This window comes from Raphanus sativus, chromosome 2 (assembly GCF_000801105.2).
Source record: "Raphanus sativus cultivar WK10039 chromosome 2, ASM80110v3, whole genome shotgun sequence".
NCBI classification, from domain to species: Eukaryota; Viridiplantae; Streptophyta; class Magnoliopsida; order Brassicales; family Brassicaceae; genus Raphanus; species Raphanus sativus.
The window spans coordinates 37,000,973-37,020,330 of NC_079512.1; the positions used below are offsets into that span (position 1 = coordinate 37,000,973).

The 19,358-nt window shown below is 36.4% G+C and overlaps 5 protein-coding genes across 6 annotated transcripts; 2 read left to right on the top strand and 3 right to left on the bottom strand.

Annotated features, from left to right (window-relative positions):
- Positions 1–4,846: 4,846 nt before the first annotated feature.
- On the top strand, positions 4,847–6,295 carry LOC130508212 (GATA transcription factor 9-like). The gene is made up of 2 exons (XM_057003559.1): positions 4,847–5,290; positions 5,488–6,295. The coding sequence occupies exons 1-2, from the start codon at positions 4,886–4,888 to the stop codon at positions 6,217–6,219; spliced, it is 1,137 nt and encodes a 378-aa protein (XP_056859539.1). The 5' UTR covers positions 4,847–4,885; the 3' UTR covers positions 6,220–6,295.
- Positions 6,296–8,772: 2,477 nt separating this feature from the next.
- On the bottom strand, positions 8,773–10,868 carry LOC130494529 (uncharacterized). The gene is made up of 8 exons (XM_057003562.1): positions 10,709–10,868; positions 10,093–10,293; positions 9,824–9,884; positions 9,688–9,724; positions 9,521–9,598; positions 9,356–9,428; positions 9,114–9,153; positions 8,773–9,007 (listed from the first exon to the last, which is right to left on the bottom strand). Exons 1-8 carry the CDS (start codon positions 10,748–10,750, stop codon positions 8,958–8,960), a joined length of 582 nt encoding a protein of 193 aa, XP_056859542.1. The 5' UTR covers positions 10,751–10,868; the 3' UTR covers positions 8,773–8,957.
- A 175-nt stretch (positions 10,869–11,043) lies between these two features.
- On the top strand, positions 11,044–15,148 carry LOC130494544 (nuclear pore complex protein NUP85-like). 2 transcript variants are annotated; one of them, XM_057003560.1, is made up of 18 exons: positions 11,044–11,538; positions 11,618–11,720; positions 11,809–11,919; positions 11,997–12,080; positions 12,224–12,295; positions 12,392–12,448; positions 12,575–12,694; positions 12,780–12,980; positions 13,063–13,173; positions 13,263–13,300; positions 13,401–13,557; positions 13,679–13,780; positions 13,871–13,927; positions 14,036–14,248; positions 14,330–14,400; positions 14,493–14,580; positions 14,657–14,713; positions 14,802–15,148. In XM_057003560.1, exons 1-18 carry the CDS (start codon positions 11,162–11,164, stop codon positions 14,997–14,999), a joined length of 2,217 nt encoding a protein of 738 aa, XP_056859540.1. In that variant the 5' UTR covers positions 11,044–11,161; the 3' UTR covers positions 15,000–15,148. The 2 variants fall into 2 exon arrangements, with proteins under 2 accessions (XP_056859540.1, XP_056859541.1); XM_057003561.1 differs by having other exon boundaries at positions 11,045–11,538; positions 14,036–14,182.
- Positions 15,149–15,264: 116 nt separating this feature from the next.
- Positions 15,265–16,250, bottom strand: LOC130508213 (uncharacterized). Its single transcript, XM_057003563.1, has 4 exons — positions 15,888–16,250; positions 15,722–15,810; positions 15,504–15,550; positions 15,265–15,426 (listed from the first exon to the last, which is right to left on the bottom strand). The coding sequence occupies exons 1-4, from the start codon at positions 15,974–15,976 to the stop codon at positions 15,265–15,267; spliced, it is 387 nt and encodes a 128-aa protein (XP_056859543.1). The 5' UTR covers positions 15,977–16,250.
- Positions 16,251–17,045: 795 nt separating this feature from the next.
- LOC130508214 (uncharacterized) lies at positions 17,046–19,352 on the bottom strand. Its single transcript, XM_057003564.1, has 7 exons — positions 19,242–19,352; positions 18,963–19,151; positions 18,609–18,886; positions 18,339–18,531; positions 18,018–18,260; positions 17,834–17,922; positions 17,046–17,753 (listed from the first exon to the last, which is right to left on the bottom strand). Exons 2-7 carry the CDS (start codon positions 19,128–19,130, stop codon positions 17,606–17,608), a joined length of 1,119 nt encoding a protein of 372 aa, XP_056859544.1. The 5' UTR covers positions 19,131–19,151; positions 19,242–19,352; the 3' UTR covers positions 17,046–17,605.
- Between the last annotated feature and the right edge of the window lie 6 nt (positions 19,353–19,358).

Consider the following 19,358-nt stretch of genomic DNA (forward strand, 5'->3'; position numbering starts at 1 on the left):
TTTCGGTTAAAAAAACCCTACTTCCTCGGAATTTCCTCGGAATATTCCGAGGAAATTCCAAGGAAAACTTGTTTTTCCTCAGAATTTCCTCAGAATATTCCGAGGAAATTCAGACGAAAACATGTTTGGGGTTCCAAAATATCAATTTTTTTGCTCTATATCATTTCTTATACAAATGTAATGCATACCATTAATGATTCTTTGTATAGATGATCGTAAACCATGGAAAAACAAAATTCCAAAATGAATTGTAAGTATTCTCTTTACCGTTCATTAAAGTGTATAAGTGTTTCTCTTATGTTGTGGGGATTTCGTTCATACAATCGGAAAAGTGTTTATTATAGGTAACACATCATTTTGACTTCATAATCAGTTTAATACACTTAATAAGGTTTATATAAATGTTATTCAAACCGCAAAACGTTGTTTTCAGTTAAAAAACCCTACTTCCTCGGAATTTCCTCGGAATATTCCGAGGAAATTCCAAGGAAAACTTGTTTTTCCTCAGAATTTCCGAGGAAATTCCGAAGAACACAAAACCTATAATCAAAACTTGTTTTTCCTCACAATTTCCTCGGAATTTTCCGAGGCTTTTCCGAAGAACACAAACCCTATAATCAAATCTTTAAATCCTATTCCGAGGAATATGTTTTCCTCGGCATTTCATCAGAAAACACCGACGGATAGTGAGTTCCTCAGAATTTCCTCAGAATATTCCGAGGAAATTCCGAGGAAACACAAAATTTGTGTTTCCTCAGAATTTCCTCGGAAATTTTTCGGAATATTCCGAGGAACTCATTTTCCGTCAGAACGTCCGTCAGAATTACGCTGTTTTCTTGTAGTGTATGTTTGACAAGTAATTTTTTTGTTAAATTGTTGAATTATGATAATCCAACGTTCAGTTGAATTTCTCTTTCCCTACGGAATTTCTCTTTCTCTATAGAAGAGTACATGTTAATGGCTTGACTTGAAATGTAAAATCTGTGAGAGATCGATGTCGTATAGTTATGAACTCATGTAAGACTAGCTAATTTGCAATTATAGGTATATAACCACTTCATAAGTACTAAACTAGGCTCGAAATATACAGATAATAACCGAGTGTAGTCGGGTTTCGGAGATACCTCATGGTAGCCAATCCAATATAAATATAGCGAGGAAACTTGTCTAAATTATGAGTAATTTATATATAACAAGATATAATTAGAACAAGTTCCTTCAAACACAGCATAAACATCTCTTAATTCGGGAGAATGAAAATCTAATAAAAGATTCAAAAGAGGAGTAAAATGAAAAAGGTGAAAATGAGAATGATAATTAATCGAAATGTAACTTTCTGGGTGGGGGAAGATTAAAACAAAATTTATCGGAAGGATGAGTAAATTGAAAGGCTTCCCCCACAAAGAAAATAAAGGAAATCAACTTTCTGTTTTATGGTATCATTTTGTTTTCAACATTAAGGAAAAAAAGAGTCAATGCTTTCCCCCTGATTTGTTTTTTTTTTTCACAGGTCAATGCTAAGTCACCTCAACTCTAATAATTCTCACTTTTCAAATTAATATTCCTAAATTTATCTACCTAAAAAAAATTAAAGAAAAAAACATATATATACATGTTGTTTTGATGGTTGACGAAAATCAGAAGGAAAAATAAAATTCTTAGCTGACAAAAGAAATTTGTTAAAGACGGTAATAATGGCAGACCAGGTCTGGTGGGTTTGGTTCTTTAACGAATCCAAGGTTAGATAAAAATAAATTTATCGCATAATTCTCATTTACAAATACTACTGAGTACCCCGATAATAGTTCAACCGGTCATCCAAGAATGCAAAGCTTTATCATAGATCGGAATTTTTGTCATGCATACAATTCTTTACAACTAAAGAGCATGTGCAACCATTTAAAACTCATATGGTATCTTAAACAAAACAAATAATAAAATTAAAATGTAATTTGTTTATTTGATCAATTTTTAATTTGTAAAAAATCAATAAAAATTGCCATGAAATGAATATTTAAAGGTTTAAATGACATATTTTAGATACTCTCTCTCGTTTTATTTAATTTTGATTTAAATTTGATAAGAAGAAACCCATTGAATACTATCAATGGATATGCTCTAATATGTGACTTCGTACATCTATTTAATATCTAAATAGATAATATAGTTTTTTCACAAAAATATATATCGTACATAACATAATATAGGAGTTCTGATTAACTTATAGACAAAAGCAATTATATCAAGAGTTGGGTTAGTCCATCAGCTAACCCGTAAATCTATATATATCAAACTACTAAATACTACTGCGAAATGCGAATTGCATATATATCAGCAATAACTCGTAGATATATAAAGACCACTCTTCGAAATCAGTATTTTTAAACTTTAACCTAGAAATAAAGCAAAATCCTGTATGGAAAAACTTTAATCCCTTGAATAAAAAACCTTTAACCTAGGAATAAATCAGACGAACCTTGCTGATATAGTGAGCCCTAGGAGTGGAAATTTATGAGAAAACTCAAAATCTCGTATTACTGACTTTAATATTTTATTCCAATGTAAAAACTAAGCTAAAACAAAACTTTTATCAAATTAAAATGTAAAAACGAGGAATGTATGTTACTTTAGGAAGAACAGAAGCGCGTGAGAACAGTACAAATGTCTCATATTTCGGCGTGACGAAGCTGTAACGAACTGGCTTCTCTAGACATAACCTTTCGGTGATCGTGCCGTCCGTTTGCTCCGTCACCGTAACGGGTATTTCAACAGTGACGTAATCTTAGCTCAACTTCACTTCCATATGGGGTAAGTTGATGACAAAATTTCTCCGTCTTTTCTTCTCCTTGGATCACGAGCATAATTTAATTTTTTGAAATGGTTATATTTTTTACCAAATATCTAACCTAATACTAGTAGTTTGCAATAGTGACGTCACTGCAATACCAGCTAAATTTTGTTCAAAATATACCTTTAAAACACCTTAAAGTACTAAATTGTCCACAGTCAGACATATGCAAATAGAAAAGCATAATAATTCTGCAAAAAGTAAAAGAAGCCGTGAACCTAAAGAATAAGAAATAAATATATATATTGAAAATATTAACAGAAACAGAAAGCTGAGAGAAATAAAATAAAAAGCCACGCCAAGGCGCACACAAAGAAAATAAAGCGGTGCTCAGCGTGGGCCGACAACGAGGTGGTAGGTCCTACTTTAAGTTGAGATCGAGGCTAAACGGGCCACCAAGGCCCAGTAGTGAATATCATATTATTGCTTTTTTACAAAATAATGAAAGTATATGCTGTAAATTACTAGTTGATTCCCTAATCCTTTAGTTAATTTATTTTATTGATTTTATAATTTCTATCGAGAATATCCTGGCGGCCGCACTTTTATGCCAAACCAAATCTCTTTCTTTAACAAAGGTGGGATCTCATATAATACTTCATTTAGCTAAAAAGGCTATATCTGTATTTGCTTGTTATTTTTTTTACTGAATAAATCTAACGATATCAAGATTGCACATAACTAATCATTTTTAAAACCTTCCATTTCGTTGATATAAAATGAAATTTCTAAATATATATTTCGTAAAACCCACAACTCATTTGATCATGTATACCTATAAACATCTACTATGGTTGTTTCTATCTGATGTTCTCCTAAAGCATCTAATAACAATACAAATAAGTGAATAACGTTTTACAAAAAACAGCAACACAATTGATGTGGATATCCAAGGGGCTAACTCCAATCAAATGGTGATCTCCAGCCTGTTCTTATCTGAATTTCCTGCTTTAGTTTTAGCTTCTAGTAGTAGTAAGGTCCTTGCAATAGAGTGGTTGAAGAAACAGCTTATTTTCACCATGTGTGGTAAGATGGATTTGTTTCATGGTGGTTAAGTGATCGGATGATTAGATATGGTAATTTAAGCTCCAAATAAGTGAACCTAGGTGATACTATGTTTTCATCCAGTAGATCAGAGGTTGTTAAAGCCTCTAGTGAGGTATTGTGGTTACAATATGTATGTTTCTAAACTTTGGTTAATGAAAAAGTTGTATTGAGTTAAAGAAAAAAACAAATTATTTGTGCACAACGTTATTTTAAAGATGGGTTTCTATTTTTTAATTGGGCCTCAAACCTCATTCCTTTTGTTGAATTAGGCTTTAGTATCGCTTTCTCATAGTATTATATTTTGGTCCAACACAATGAATCAATTATCAAAATACAGTTTGTTCCAAGAAGGTTCAAGCCTCCAACGCTACTAAGATTAAAGGTCCATCGGCCTTTCATTTTCCGTAAACAGTTTGCCATCAGAATGCAGAGATTAGCATATCAACCCGGATATGTGTTCATGTTTTACATCACCATACGACTGGTTAACACATAAGCACCATCATTAATTCATTAGCTACTATGCATATCATTTGGACAAAATAATATACAATTTAGGTTTTGTTTTCACAAGTACAACGGGGTAATAAAACAGTAAAAGTGGGAAGTATAATTTGTTGTTTCTTTGCTAAAGCATAGTATATTGTCATTCTCGACCCAGTTGGAAAAATCATATAGCTTAAAAGGCTGCAAAGAGATATGACAATACTATACTATTAATACGAAAACTTCCAATGAATTGAATCAACCAACGGTGGTGGTTCGAGTCGACATCTTTGTTGGTTTGTGTACTCTGTGAAAAAATGGTTAATGTTTCAATTAGAAATTAATATTTTTTTGTTGGGATTCACCTTCCCTCGTGTTTAAGCAAATGTCCCTATAGACATTTAGTTGGTTTTAATAAATACAAAAGAAGAAAATAAAGAGAAAGGAAGAGTATAACTCAATAGTCAAAGTTCCTCTGTTTTAGCTGTCCTCTGCCTCGTTCTCATGTCACATGAACCATACCTTTCTCTAACATCACTCTCCCCCCCAAAAATAGACCTCTCTCCTTCTCTTTCTCTCCGTTACATTCTTCGCTCACATCCTCCCAAAATAAAGGCTCTCTCACCTTTACTTTCTCTTTCATTTATTTACACTAATAACCTTCTCTGTTTTGCACCAATGGAACAACAAAAACTAACTCCGGAGCTCTTCCTCGTCGCCGGTAACTCTGACTCTTTCGTCGTCGACGACCTACTTGACTTTTCTAACGACAACGGCCAACCTGACGACGAACTCGAAACCTTCCCTGATTCTTCCACCGTATCCCCCGGTAATCTTGCCGATATCTCCAACTCCTCCTCGTCGCTTTACACCGACGGCAGCGTGTTCTCCGACGACCTCTGTGTTCCGGTAAGTTTCCGTTACATTTCAAGAATGGGCTCACCTTTGTCATTGTTGATTTGTTAAATTCTTGAAAAAAGAAAAAAAAAAAATCATAATTTCTTTCTTTCCATGATTATCGATACTTTCTTAATTAGGCAAATATATTTATACTTCTGAAATAATGTTTTTTTTTCTTCTTTGCTTATCACTTCACTTACCACCAGAGTGAGGATTTAGCTGAGTTAGAATGGTTATCGAACTTCGTGGAAGAATCATTCTCAAAAGAAGACCAAGACAAGCTTCAGTTACTGTCCGGCCTACAAAAACCTCAAACCACCCGGTTAACCCTAACTAAACCAGAACCGGAACCCGAACCGGAGTTGGATCAAATCTTCATCCCCACCGACACCGACGACTCAAATGTTTCCGCTGTTCCCGCCAAAGCGAGAAGCAAGAGACCTCGCTCCGCAGCCTCCACGTGGGCTTCCCGTCTCCTAGCGATCGCCGGCTCCTCCGACGAGTCCTATCCGAAGAAGAAACAGCTCAGAGCCAAAGAACACGACGGCACAGCCGGGGAACTCGAAGGTGAAGCCGGAGAAACCGGAGGAGAGAGACGGTGTCTTCACTGCGCGACGGACAAGACGCCGCAGTGGCGGACGGGACCGATGGGACCTAAGACGCTGTGCAACGCGTGCGGAGTACGGTACAAGTCAGGAAGGCTCGTGCCGGAGTATAGACCTGCTTCGAGCCCGACGTTCGTGATGGCGAGGCACTCGAACTCTCACCGGAAAGTGATGGAGCTACGGCGACAGAAGGAGATGAGGGACGAGGGTTTGATGAGTCAGCTCCGGTGTGAGAGTCTCGTGATGGATATCAGATCCAACGGTGACGATTTCTTAATCCGTGATAATAATAGTATTAATCACGTGGCTCCTGATTTTAGGCACTTAATCTAACCTTTCCTTCGTATTTCCACGTGGATTAATTCAGAAGAATAAGTTTTCTTAATGGTTATTATTTACGTTTTTATTAGCGCCTTGTTTTGTTTACATTTGCAGACTACTTATGGTATTTAATAAATTCCTTTATAAGTGAAAATAAAAATTAGAAAATAAAGTTTTATATTTTGAATATAAAACTTTATAAGTGAAAATAACAATTTAGAAAAATCATTCTAGGCTGGGTAGAAATGAGTTAAGTAATCATCATCTTAACTATGATGTAGCATCATTAGTTTCTGCTTAATATATTTCAATCTTGAAAATAATTGAAACAATCAGGATCCAAAATGGATAAATCCAAATAGTTGTTAGTCCTTTTCGCTTTGCTAATTATTATTTTGAAAATATATATTTCAACACATATACATGTACATTTGAGATTTAAAATAGTTTTAAATGAAGAAAATACATAATATTTCCAAAACCGGGTCCATTTTCTGTGTGACATGTGGGAAACTCAAATATGCAGTATTTGTTAACCGATCAGGTTAATTGTATTTTTATTCATATATGGATAGAGATTAGTGTCTTTATATATTCAAATTAAATTAAACAGTAACATCACCGAGATCCAAGGTGGATACGGTCACTCATTTTGAAGATGGGTTATTACAAATTTCAAACTTATTATTCCCCGAATTTTATCTTCTTTCACGTTTTATATTCTGACGATATTCGAGGAAATCGGATGCTTTTATTATAGCCTGATATTATGCATAGTATAATAGAGGGAAAAATACAAATGTGCGCAGCGCAAAAGTAGTATATATAAGTATTATTGCCTTAATCAAAAAAATTGTTGAAGAATATAGAAAAATGGGGCACAGATTGAGGTGCTCCTCACATGGGTTCTCATGCAAACCTAACTAGCAAGTGGGAGAAATTTAGTATGATATATAAACAGTCATCTCTTAGCCAACATTAAATATTTTATCGTGATAGATATACCTATAGGCAAAGGTCCACGGACTGTACTTGAAATATATAATCTTCAAGTAGATTTAATTTTGATTATCGTATAGAAAGAAAGTTAGACAACCTCTTCTTTTATGCATTTTCACAAACCACATTATAATACTATTATTTAGTTTGATGTTAAAACGCAAAACAATACTAATTTGAATAATCATTCACCATATATACAACTTAATTTGTATCATTTAATGTTTAACAGGTAAATGGGGATATCTACATTTACAGATTTACTGCATATACATACATATGTTCTCAGGATAAACATCGGATCATTAGGAAACGCCTAATACCTATATGTTGTATAAACGGCCGTCTGTTCCTACTCTATTTGTCTAATGTTTATGAGCATTAAACATTGTTACACATCACCATGTTATACATTATAAAAAGGATACGTAAAAGCAAGCACGTAGAAAGATTTATGGAGTCATGTGACTATGTTGCGTATGCTGTATGCCATGTGGTGCCTGTATATTATATAATTAGTTATGTGGAATCATAACAGTCCAACATCGCGTTCTGAATTTTAGGGAAGACTTCGACGTCACTCAAAGAAAGTACCAAAAGCAAATCCATTTTAAAGTCGCCTATAAAAAGAATGGAAAAGGCAAAGAGCGAAAATTTAGAAAAAAAAATTAAACATGACAAGGACTGAATATTGTCATGCATGTAAAACCCCAACCATAATCATTTCTATCAATCTACGCACTAGTCTAGACACTGAGTATCGTAGTACGACGAGAAAATCTAAGTGTTCACAGACTCACAGTACATCAGTACGTTTCTAGTAATGTGTAATAACTAGCTTTAAAATGATGACACTTGAGAGTTGAGAGTCAGTACATGTTGGTACTAGATTTCTTCAATTAGATTCTCCTAGAAATCATTGTATAGCGTACAAACTTTGAAAAATTATTAAGAGATACACATTTTATTGAAAGAAAATTGACCAATAGAGAGAAACAAATACATGAATTGAATAACAACAAGAAACGATATATCTTTTTTCATGAAGAGGAATTTTGAATATGAAGGATCGTCACAAAGATTTCTAGTTCAGTTTGATCGATTTTTGTAAGTTTAATTCAGTTGCGACTTAGAATTTCAATAGTATTGATTGGTTTGGTTGGGTTATGTGCCCAACCTTAATAAAAAACGTAGAGAATATTTCTTCTGTTGGATGCTAAATTTGTTTGATTTATGCTAACCGGACGTTCAACGATCACTTAAAGTATATCCAACTAATTGAAGGTTAGTTGGAGCTTAATTATTCTTTTTCATTTTATGTTATTTTCTTTATCTAGTTATTTTAGTTACTCTAATCAAACGTTACTCCTTAATTCACATACTGAGCTTGAATTCCACTGCTATTGTATCTGAGATAAAGGTACAACATTATTTACTTTTTATATATATATCTTTAATTTTAATAATAATCTTAGCAGTGTTTTCATGAGAGGAAAACAGAAGTTGATAATATCAGAACTTTTTTTTTGACTTAAATAATATAACATCAGAACTTGATGATGTAAAAACCAAAAAAAAAAACATTTCATTTGGTTACCACGGTAAAAAAAAACTTGATAATATCATAACTCAATCGAGTGATTTACAAAACTATATCTAAATCTAAAATTAACCAACAAGATACCTTGCATGTACTACAGAACAACAATTAACTTCCCGGGACCAACATTATCCAGGAGAAAGCTCCGGCATCAGAGTAACGCCAGCTTACCGGTTATGGAGTCAACCAACTGTTTTGGTCCTGCAAAGCAAATTGAAAAAAAAGTAAAAAACATTTCATTCAACATCTGTATTTGTTCTGCTTTAGCTACAAACATAAGCTTTTAAAGAGAAACTAATGTCACTACCTGGTCCAACTGCAAGAACCGTTCTTGATCCAGCTGCAACCTGTGAAAGCAAAGAGTTTAGTTTAGTTTTATCCTTACGTTCTAATAAGTAGGAAGGTCGTTTGTTTTCTGTCTGTTTGACTAGTAGAAGCATGTCATATATTGTTTTGCCTAGGAGCTACGGTTGGACCATATTTATCAAGATGTAATCATCAAAGCAGTAGGAAGTATAAAAACTAAGAATCTTATAGTTAGTTAGTTACCTCTGTTCTTCCCGCATCAGCCACAACAAAAGTCGGGAGGCCAACGCTCTCAGCCGCTTCTGCAATCTTATTCCTTGAGATCAGAGAAAAAAAATATTTTAATTGAAACACAACTCATTGACATAAGAAGTAAAGTTATAATGTGTTGTTTTTGTCAAAGCTTACATTTCTTGCTGGTTTTTGCAAGTGACGACTATCTTTGGTTGCCCGCATTCCTCCCACTGCCTCAGACGGTATCGGTCGCTGAAAGAATCATGTATAAAGACATAAGCTTTGGAATGATATAAAGTCTTTATTTACCAAGCGAACCCACTAACTACAGAGGAAACTACCTATTCATTAACTCTGCATACATGCCAGTGGCAGCATCTGCAGATATATAAAAAAAGAAAGTCATTTTACATTTGGGATTAGCACGGAAAAAAATATCAGTCTATAAGCTTCAAACGCAAGTCATAGGACACTTACGTGCACACTGTGAAGCAATTTTGCCTGTTCTCATCTTTAAGTCTTGCCTAACTACTAAAACCTGTAATCAGAAGAAGCTCAAATCAGTTACACAGATATCTTATCTTCTAATCATGAAATCTGACAACATTCAAATCTTATCACCATCTTTTCATAGATTATGTATGTCTCTTTGATTGGTAGGGATCAGCTCATATTATATCACAGTGACAATACTTTACTCAAAACCAATAAAATCTAGAGCTAGATTAGAAGATAGATATACAAACCATTTTAAGCTCTTTCTCAGTGCCACTGCTGGTCAGAGAAGTCTGGTTCTGGGTCTTACTTGACAAAAGTCTGCTCTTTTTGACTGGTAACTTGACTTGCTGTGAAAAATCCAACAACATACCAATGATGAAACCTATCACAACCCCTGGTATTAGATTCTCCACCTTAAAACTCCCAGATATCGACTTCCCCTCCTGTTTCTGATCACATTCACCGAGCAAAGAAAATCCACAAAATTTCAAAAACCACAACAGGATAGATATAAAGCTACATTGTTGCAGTCCCAATAAGATAAGACACGAGAAGTTCTAGTTAGTGGTGGAGAAGAGAAGCAAACAATTCAAATTTACACCACAAATCTCTATACTTTATAAGCCAATCAAACACGGACATACATACAAGACGTACAATAAGTACTTATGCAGCATGAAGCCAATTACTTAGAAAGAATCAGTCTTTTTACTCCTCAAGCATTAACTGGTTACGGTTTCTCTTACAAAAAAATCTTAAATTGGTTCAACAATCTAGTCTTGTCTGGTCTCTTTAATACCAAATTTTGCTTCTAAGATAAATTCTCGGAAACCAAAGCTACGGTGGAAGAGGGAAACTAAATACCTTAGCTCGAGGCTGCGAAGAGTTTCCAGAAGAAGGCCACATGGCGATTTCTCCTCTGCGACAGAGTTACAAAGCTTAAGCCTTAAAAATCGAATGCTGTGACCATGAAGAAGAGAACAACAGAGATAAGAAAAAGGCTTTTGTAACGATAAGACGCCAGGCTGTCCATATTCATAAACCAAAAACGACGCGTGTTTTTGTATTAAAGAAGCTTTTGTAACGGTAAACGCCGGGCTGTCCATATTTATAAACTAAAAACGACGCGTTGTTTGGTATTAAATCAAAACTCGGTTAACATAATGGTCCAATTTAGAAAACCTTTCAAAGTAATTACTATAGATAACGACACGGTGCGTTTTGGTGTCGACTCTATTATTCTGGCTACTGCTGGAGCCACACCTCACTCTCCTCAAAACCCCCGATCAAAACCCTAACGGCCACCGGAGCTCCGAAATGCCGGGTATGAATTCCGATTCCGGCAACGGTGGAGAACTAGTTCCGTTTTCGACTAAGGAGAAATCACCGGCGGTGTATCCTCTTCGCTACGGCCTCAAGTCTCGGGTTCACAGGCTCTCCATCTCCTGGGGGTGCGGGAACAACCTACGCGTCACGGTTCTACGTAACCCGGAGTCACTCGACGACGAAGAAGCTGGCGGTGAGGTGGTTAACGTGAGGCTCAGCGGCGGCGAGGACGGCGAGATCGGCGACGCGCAGTGGCGGAGGATCGCTTACGGATCCGTCTCTCCGTTTGCGCTTTTGCAGAGCAGGAGGAACTCGATTTCGAGCTTGTTTAAGATGGATACGAGTCCTTCGCTGTACCAGACTTCGTGGTGAGGAACACACTCGAGTGTCTCTCTCACTGCTTTGTTAATTGAACCTTTATTAATTGATTTGTTCGCAATGTGTTAGGTGGGAGTACGTAATGGAGTACAGCAGGGAGATTAAATCTCTCCTTAGTGATTCAGTGTCTTCCCCTGCTCCTTTGATTGAAGACCCTAAATCAGTTATACAGGTCAGAACTTTACTATGCTGTATTCAAAGCTCTTCCGTAAGTTAGTTATAGCTTTGAGTGTGGGAGTTTTTTTTTTTTTCAATTGCAGAGTGCTGAGGAACCGACTTCTTTAAAGGCTGCGTGGGAGTTGATGGAAATGTTTTATGCTGACAAGACGTGTCTGTCTTGGTTGCCAGAACGGCTTGTTGATTGGCTATCTGTAATTACTTTCTTCCTCCATAGCTCTTAATTTTGCAACCTTGTAGAATATGTTACCGATTATTGGTACCATGGCAGGATTATGATGTACTCCTTTCAAGCTCACATCCAACTATCTACTCAAAACTCGAGGATTTCCAAATGGAACTTGTTGGCCTACAGGTCTACTCACTCTCTTAGATATCTTTTATTTATTTTTCAACTCTCATAGTGTCGATTGTATAGCAACTCATATGGTGATCCTCTGTAAGAATTCGATTATGATGACGGTCTGAATTGCTTAATCCGTTTATTCGCATTTGCAGGCTATCGAGGATGATCCAAGATACTGGGAAGTGATGTCATCTGCTTTATCAGTTGGTTGGCTAGAAATAGTGGTTCGTACTTTTTGGGATAGATCATAGCGGGGTCTTTTTAATTTGATTTTGGAAGTTTCAGTTTGCGGAGTAAGCTAACCATACTTTTACTTTTAGGTGAAGTTGTTATACTTACATGGTTCTTATCAACTAGACCAGCTAGGAAATCGTGAGGTTAGTAAAGTAGTTCATGTTTGTGTTTCATGTCATATAATATGGAGTGACTATCTACATGCTAGTACTCTTGTATATGCGCGAATTCCTAACTATTCATAGTGTAATACAAATTTGATGAAGTAGACAGAAAATGGACTTGTAGAAGCTGTCGCTGTTCTCATTTCAAAAATGCCACGGATGCGTCCAAAACTAGAAGCTGGGATATTTGGTGAATGCTTTGCAGCGAAGCCTGATTTTATGAAGGTATGTGAAAAGATGTATCATTCTTTCTCTTTTTATCGTTGTTTAGAGGTTATACTCATCCTACCCTTTCTTCGCTTTGTGCCAGACACGAGAGAGATGGCAGTCTCAGATAACTAAACTAGAGTGCAGTGCCTTCTGGGTTCAATGTGCTCACCATCAGACCCGCGAGGGCTTGAGAAATATGTTGAAGATCATGATGGGAAATGCCGATTGCCTCTCAGCTGCGACATCTAACTGGATGGAGCTTTTTGTTTCTCATTTTATCTATCTCAGGCCATTCACGAAGGTGAGTTGTTTTACTTATTGTTTGTCTATTTTATATTTGAGCCTTGTTGTTTTTTACTCAGTCCCTATTATATCATTTGCAGGGACTAGAAGGCATGCATAATCTTGCTCAGAAATGTGTTCAGTCAAAGCCAACTAACACTTCCCATAAGCTTCTGAGACTGCTTATTGGAATTCTTGGAGATAATACTGAGGTCAGAAATGGATTTTTATCCCAATAAGAGGTGTAACTGTCTCAGCTTTCTGTCACCCTAATTCGGCATGGTGTAATTAAATGATGCAGGTTGTGCTGGCAGTGTGTTCCAAAGAGTTTGGCTCCTGGTAGGCAAGGCGGTCATTGTTTCTTGTTACTAAATCAATTGAGAATGCTATATTGTTATCATAACGGATCAGGACGATACTATTTTGTGTTTGTTGTTAGGATGGTTGCACATGCCATGGAGTTATTGACAGCTGGAAGCGAAGAAGGAGAATTTCTTGTACATGAGGAGCAGCGAAACTTGGGTGGAATCAACATGGAAGAGCTCCATAGACTTGTTTATGCTCAAGTTCTTTCTACACATGCTTTGACTTGGCAGGTACCTTTTCTTTTATGACATTATGTACCTTTCCTGTTAAAAATATCAAAGTTAAATCTGCATAGAACTTAATCATTTTGTTACCTTTTGTGTATGAAGCTTTGTGTTTGAATTTTTGCAGATAGCTCCTGTTTATCTATCATCCTGCGTGAAACAGGGATTAGGCTTATTAGAATTGTTGTTCTATAGGCAGCCAGTTCAAGAGAATCAGTTGCTTATTAAGGTTTCATCTATTTACATTCTCTATCGTTGCTTAGAATCATAGGATCTTGTTAGAAGGCTTCACATGGTAATTATGTTTCTCCTGATGCAGAGCCTAGAGATTTGCCGTCTATATGAACTTAGTTATGTCAGCGCTAAACTTATGAAGGTATTGATTTGTTGAAAATCTATTCTACACGTTTTCTTATCTCAAAATTGGTGGGGAAAAATAAACAGAAAACATATATTTCTAACTGAAATAAGTTATGTTGCTTAGATCTCTGGAGTGCATCACTGGAAACATGGGAGAAAAGGATCTGGGATTTTTTGGCTTCAGCAAGCCCGGGATGAGCACTGTCTCAAAGTGATTTCTCAACAGCTGTTTGATTCTGTTGGAAAGTCATTGTCTGATGAAAGTCTCAAGGTATATATTCTCCACACCATACTCGAAACATATTTCATTAAGTCATTGTCTGATGAAAGTCTCAAGGTATATATTCTCCACACCATACTCGAAACATATTTCATTATGTATTTGTCCTGTTTTGAATTCCATTACTTTAACATGCAGCAATGGGAAGGCCTGGTCGAACTTCTGGGTTCCGACTCGCAGATCTCTGGTGGTCTTGATTTTCTTCACAAGTAATAGTCATCTGTCTTCTGCTTTCCTTGTTCATGGTTTTGGTTCTGTAATAATCTGTCCTAACTCAGAAATTACTTGCCATATTTTCAAGGTATAGAGATTTCAAGAGATCATTGAAGCTAGTCCATGATGGAAAAGCTATAGATGCGGCTCACGAGGCTGTGGAGAGACTTGTATCGGTGTGTAATAATACAACATTTCATAATTATATTCTTTTGTTTCTACATATTATGCTCAAAGCCTAAAATACTGCAGCTTATGAAGAGCCCCTCTACTCCTCAACGCTTCTGGCTTCCTCTTCTGCATGATTCAGTAAAGCTCTGAAATCCTGTTTCTTCTTTTTCCTTTGATTCGTTAGGAGGAGATGCGCAGCTTAAAAAAGTTTTGTTTTCTTATACAGTTGAAGCTGTTGAATTGGCCAGAGCGTTCTCTGTTGAATGTAGCACAGACAAACCTGATGTTGAACAAACTACAGGAAGCATCAATGGCAAGGATAAGACCAGGCTTCATAGAATCTGACTTGTCTGCTCAAGCTGTTGGATCTGTGAGACTTGCTCTAGCAACCAATCTGGGACGTGCTTTTTTGGAGGAATGTTAGAGCATCATTATCCTAAAACTCCATTTAGGGGTTCTTATTTTTATTAATACTTTTAATTAGTAAAAATGAATTAAGAGACAAGAATAAGAAACCCATACATTTATGTGATCCAATGCAAGTATCTTATTAAAGGTTCTTTAAAAAATATTTTTTTTTAGTTCAACCTTTGAGTGATTTCAAGTTCATGAAGCAGCTGGGATCCTCGGCCGTGGACGTGACGGAAGAGATGATCTCTTGCGTAAGAGAGAATGCACCAAAGCTTTTTCTAGATGATGTGTTTGTGTGGAGTCAAGTGTTTGGCGGCAGTGGAGGAGGTGCAGAGAGGATGTGTGTGAGGAAATGGGAGTGCTGTTTCTTGGGAAAGATAGTGCCCCTCAGATTCATCATCACCTTCTCCTTCTTCATTCTCTTCTTCCTTCCCTTCAGCCTATAAACCAAACACAACCATCAAACGTGTAAAGACTTGTTGTGGACTCCTTTATAATAAACTGTATTTTGTTATACCTTAAGCTTTGCTTCAAGCTTCTCCAAAACTTCCAACTTGTGCAGATCTACAAAAAAAGAACGTAAACTTTGTGTAAAAACATTGTTGAAACTAATGAAAAAAAGTTGCATACTTGAACATCCATAGAAGCCAGGAACAGACCCAAGACTTGCCCTTTTCACAACAATGCAGCAGATTGTAATTTCAAAAGGAACAAGAGAGATGGGAAGGAACTAACCTCCAAGATCTTGGCTACATTTTTCAGTCCACGAGCGACTGTGTCCATTCCACTGATATGAGGCTTCAACATCTGTACTCTCTCTCCTCCTGTTTGATCAAAAACATTATAAGCTTCTTCCGAGTTTAAGTTTGTATGAAACAGCAAAACAAAGAAACGTTCTTACATCAAAAGCGTGCCGTTGAAACCAATCTTCTTCTTATAAGCAACAGCGGCTTCAAAGAACCTGGCCATATGATCAAGTTCTCTTTCCATATCAGTGTTCAAGAGCGTCTGGTAACCTTCACGACCACCCCAGAAAACATAGTCTTCACAAAAATCAAACCAAGTCAATTGAAGATCAGATATGTCATCAGTGATGGTAAGAAAGAACAAAGATTAAAGCTTTTTTTCTTACCACTAGAAAAGACGCTGCGTTTAAGCAGACAAGGATCGAAAAAAAACAAAATTTCTTCATAGTTTTCGACCAGATTAACAAACTCTGAAACAAAGACAAGTTATGCTCCTTTGTTCTTATATTTCTTTAGTTTTTTTTGGTGTTCATTATGTATAATACATGCAGAAAATGTATCAGTAAACTGTATTTCGGAATTTTAGTTTAAGTATCAATAGTGGTGATAGGTGGAAGCTCCAATGTGGTCTAACCTCAGATGCTTGTTATGTAGCTGTTTTCCTTTGAACAACAAAATGTAGCTGTTTTTGATTGATAATTTTGTTACTTTTCTGGTACAGAATTAGTTCACTAAGGAAGAGTTAGAGAGAATATAATTATATAGAGATCGTTGATTAAAAGTCAAGAAATTTGTTAAATTTGTAAAGAATTTAAAGAATTTTTTATATTTAAAGTATTTGTGAAAATATTCTAGTATAATTATTTTAAGAATTAAATGATGATGTATGCTAGACTATTGTTCAAGAATCTAAATATCTCTCTGTTTTTTTCGCCGTAGAGAACAAATGTTTCCCAGATCGAAAGACACATGGAGGGATAACCATGCAGAACTAGTGGCACTGAATATAATTACTCAAATGCTGATCTTTAATTTCTGGAAAGGCCTAGGATTCTCCGAGATTCAAGTGGAGAGTGACGTGAGTACAGAAGCAAAAGAAAAGGAGGATGATGCGTTTCCGACTTGCAATGCACCAGGGGCTCATCGATTTTGCTGTTGAAATGGAAATCTAATTGTTATTTTAGTTTATTTTATTTATTATGTATTAAATACTATTTTAGACTTTGTTTAATTTCAATTCTCAAAAAACTTAAAAGAAATGTCTAGAATTCAAATCTCAATAACAGTGGATTTGATGGTATTATAGAATCATTAAAAACCAAACATTTTGAATAACAAAAGATTTCATAAGTCACTAAACAATCATAAAACAAATAACATTAGATTTTAGCAAGAATCTTAGAATCTCTTAACCAATAACAATAGAATTTGAGAATTGTTACAAATTCACATCCCATGCCCCCTAATAAATGTATATAATTATGTTACTCAACTTGGCAGCCAATACTTAGATACCATTCATTCAGAAAACAAAGACAGCAGAGTATCAAGACAATCTTTGTAGTAAAAAATAGACATCACTAGAAACAGCAAAACGAACATCCTGGTCCGGATCATCTGATAAAATCCATCGAAGTAAAAGACAAGATGGATCTTGGGTGTGGGAATCAAATACAAGCATATGCTTTTATGTTCTCACGATTTTTCAGGATTATTCATTCCTTTTACTACTTTTCCTAAAGAGTTAGAGCTATATTCACCTGAAATATCTTTGAATCAGCTTGTTGCACCACCAGAAGACGCCTTTTATATAAAAAAAATACCAGCTCCCTTCACCTGTGTATTGTATTAAATTATGGTCTTGTTTCGTGTCTTACGACTGCCAGAACAGCTCAGAGTCATCACTGTACAAGGAGTAATCTTGTATCTCGAGATTTGCAACATGCCAGTTTACTAGTTGGGATTGCAACACTTTGCACAAGAACAAAGCGCCTGGGAATATCCACCATTCATTCTCGTCCCTGCAAAAACAAATGTTTAGTAGATGTCACAAAATAAAGAATGTGTTATTACAAGGTTTGAGTTTAATGGTCCTTCTCACATGCTAATGTTCCAAGGCTGGAGATATGGAATCTTTTTTCCAGCTGATGAGCCATGATAGTGAATATATCCACACACAAACGCAACAACCTGCCAAAACACACACCAGACACAAAAGGTTTTTTTTAGTCATGTAAGAGAAGGAGAAGGAGACTGCAGAAACCATAGAAGGTCACTTTACTTACGACATTGACCAGAGATGTGAGGTTCCACAAAGCATAGACGCGAGTGCGTCCAGCAGAGCGTCTTGGTCCGTGGCTAAACAAAGCGCTGACTCCAGCAGGGAATGGGAAAATGATGCTGAGAGGTAAAATAAACAGAGCGAGAAAAACGTCCAGCATAGATATTGAGTAGAGTTGGAGCAGAGTGAGTAACATTAGAGTTAGATCTCCTAGGAGTAGCACCGAGATAACCAAACCAACCAGATCCTGTAATCACACCACATTTCAAAACCCATTGGTAGAAATTAAAAGAAAAAGAATGCAATATCAGGGAGAGGCTTTTACCTGATGGCCAACAGGTTTTGAGTTATGAATCAAGAAGGATAAGAGAGAGAGGACATCTTTTTCTTCTTTGAGAAACTGTAAGCTGCCAATGTCTATGATTTCTCCGCAGTCTCGGTGTCTGAAATGATTGATTGAGCTACTTGGAGATTGTGTAAAATGCAAATCACTAGACGTATTATCAATTTGTAACCCCCTGCAAAATGATTTGTGTGAATGAATGAATCTTTGGCAAGTAAACAGCAGAGAGAGGAGAAGTGAAATTTCTTTTACCATGGATGCTGCTGCTGCTGCTGTTCTGTTTCATTTGATGCCACTTCATCATCTACAATGGTCTGAACAAGGATTCCATACTGGCAAGACGAGGAAGGCGAGGTCTGAAACCTAGCTAGGTCAACACGTACACCATTTCTTTTCAAGGCGGGGTTTCCGTGAGTCTCAATCCATCTCATAACCGAGCGAAACGTTGACCTCAGTTTCCCTTGCTGAACCAGGCGCAGCTGAGCGTTCAGACCAGCTACAAACCGGTACCAAGTGGTTGGTGGGACCAACTATTAAAAAAGAAAGTAAATTCAGTATGACATTTTTTTGCAGTCATTAACACTCAAAACAAGAAAAAGACCGAACCTGGCTCAAAAGACTGGTCAGAATATCGTCGCTTTGGAGTGTGTAATAAGCCATGTAACTTCCATCCCCTCCAAAAACTAAAGGCATTGGGAATCTTTCATGAACCGGAGGAGGAAGATCGTTTCTCTTTTCATCCCCACCAAGGAAGAAATCTAGATGAGCTAGCATCAAATCAGGAGTAGCAGCTACCTGCACACATTCACATCACAACTTCCAATGATTATTACCATTAACACTTTATCTCTCTCTCTCTCTCTTTCTAATAGATAGAATATGTACCTTTAGCCCTTCATATAATGCCCTTGAACGACATGAGCGTAGACAAGAATGGTCATATTCTGATCGTACAAAGTCACGTAGTTTCTGAAACTTCAGCCTCCTACGTGATTGCTGCCA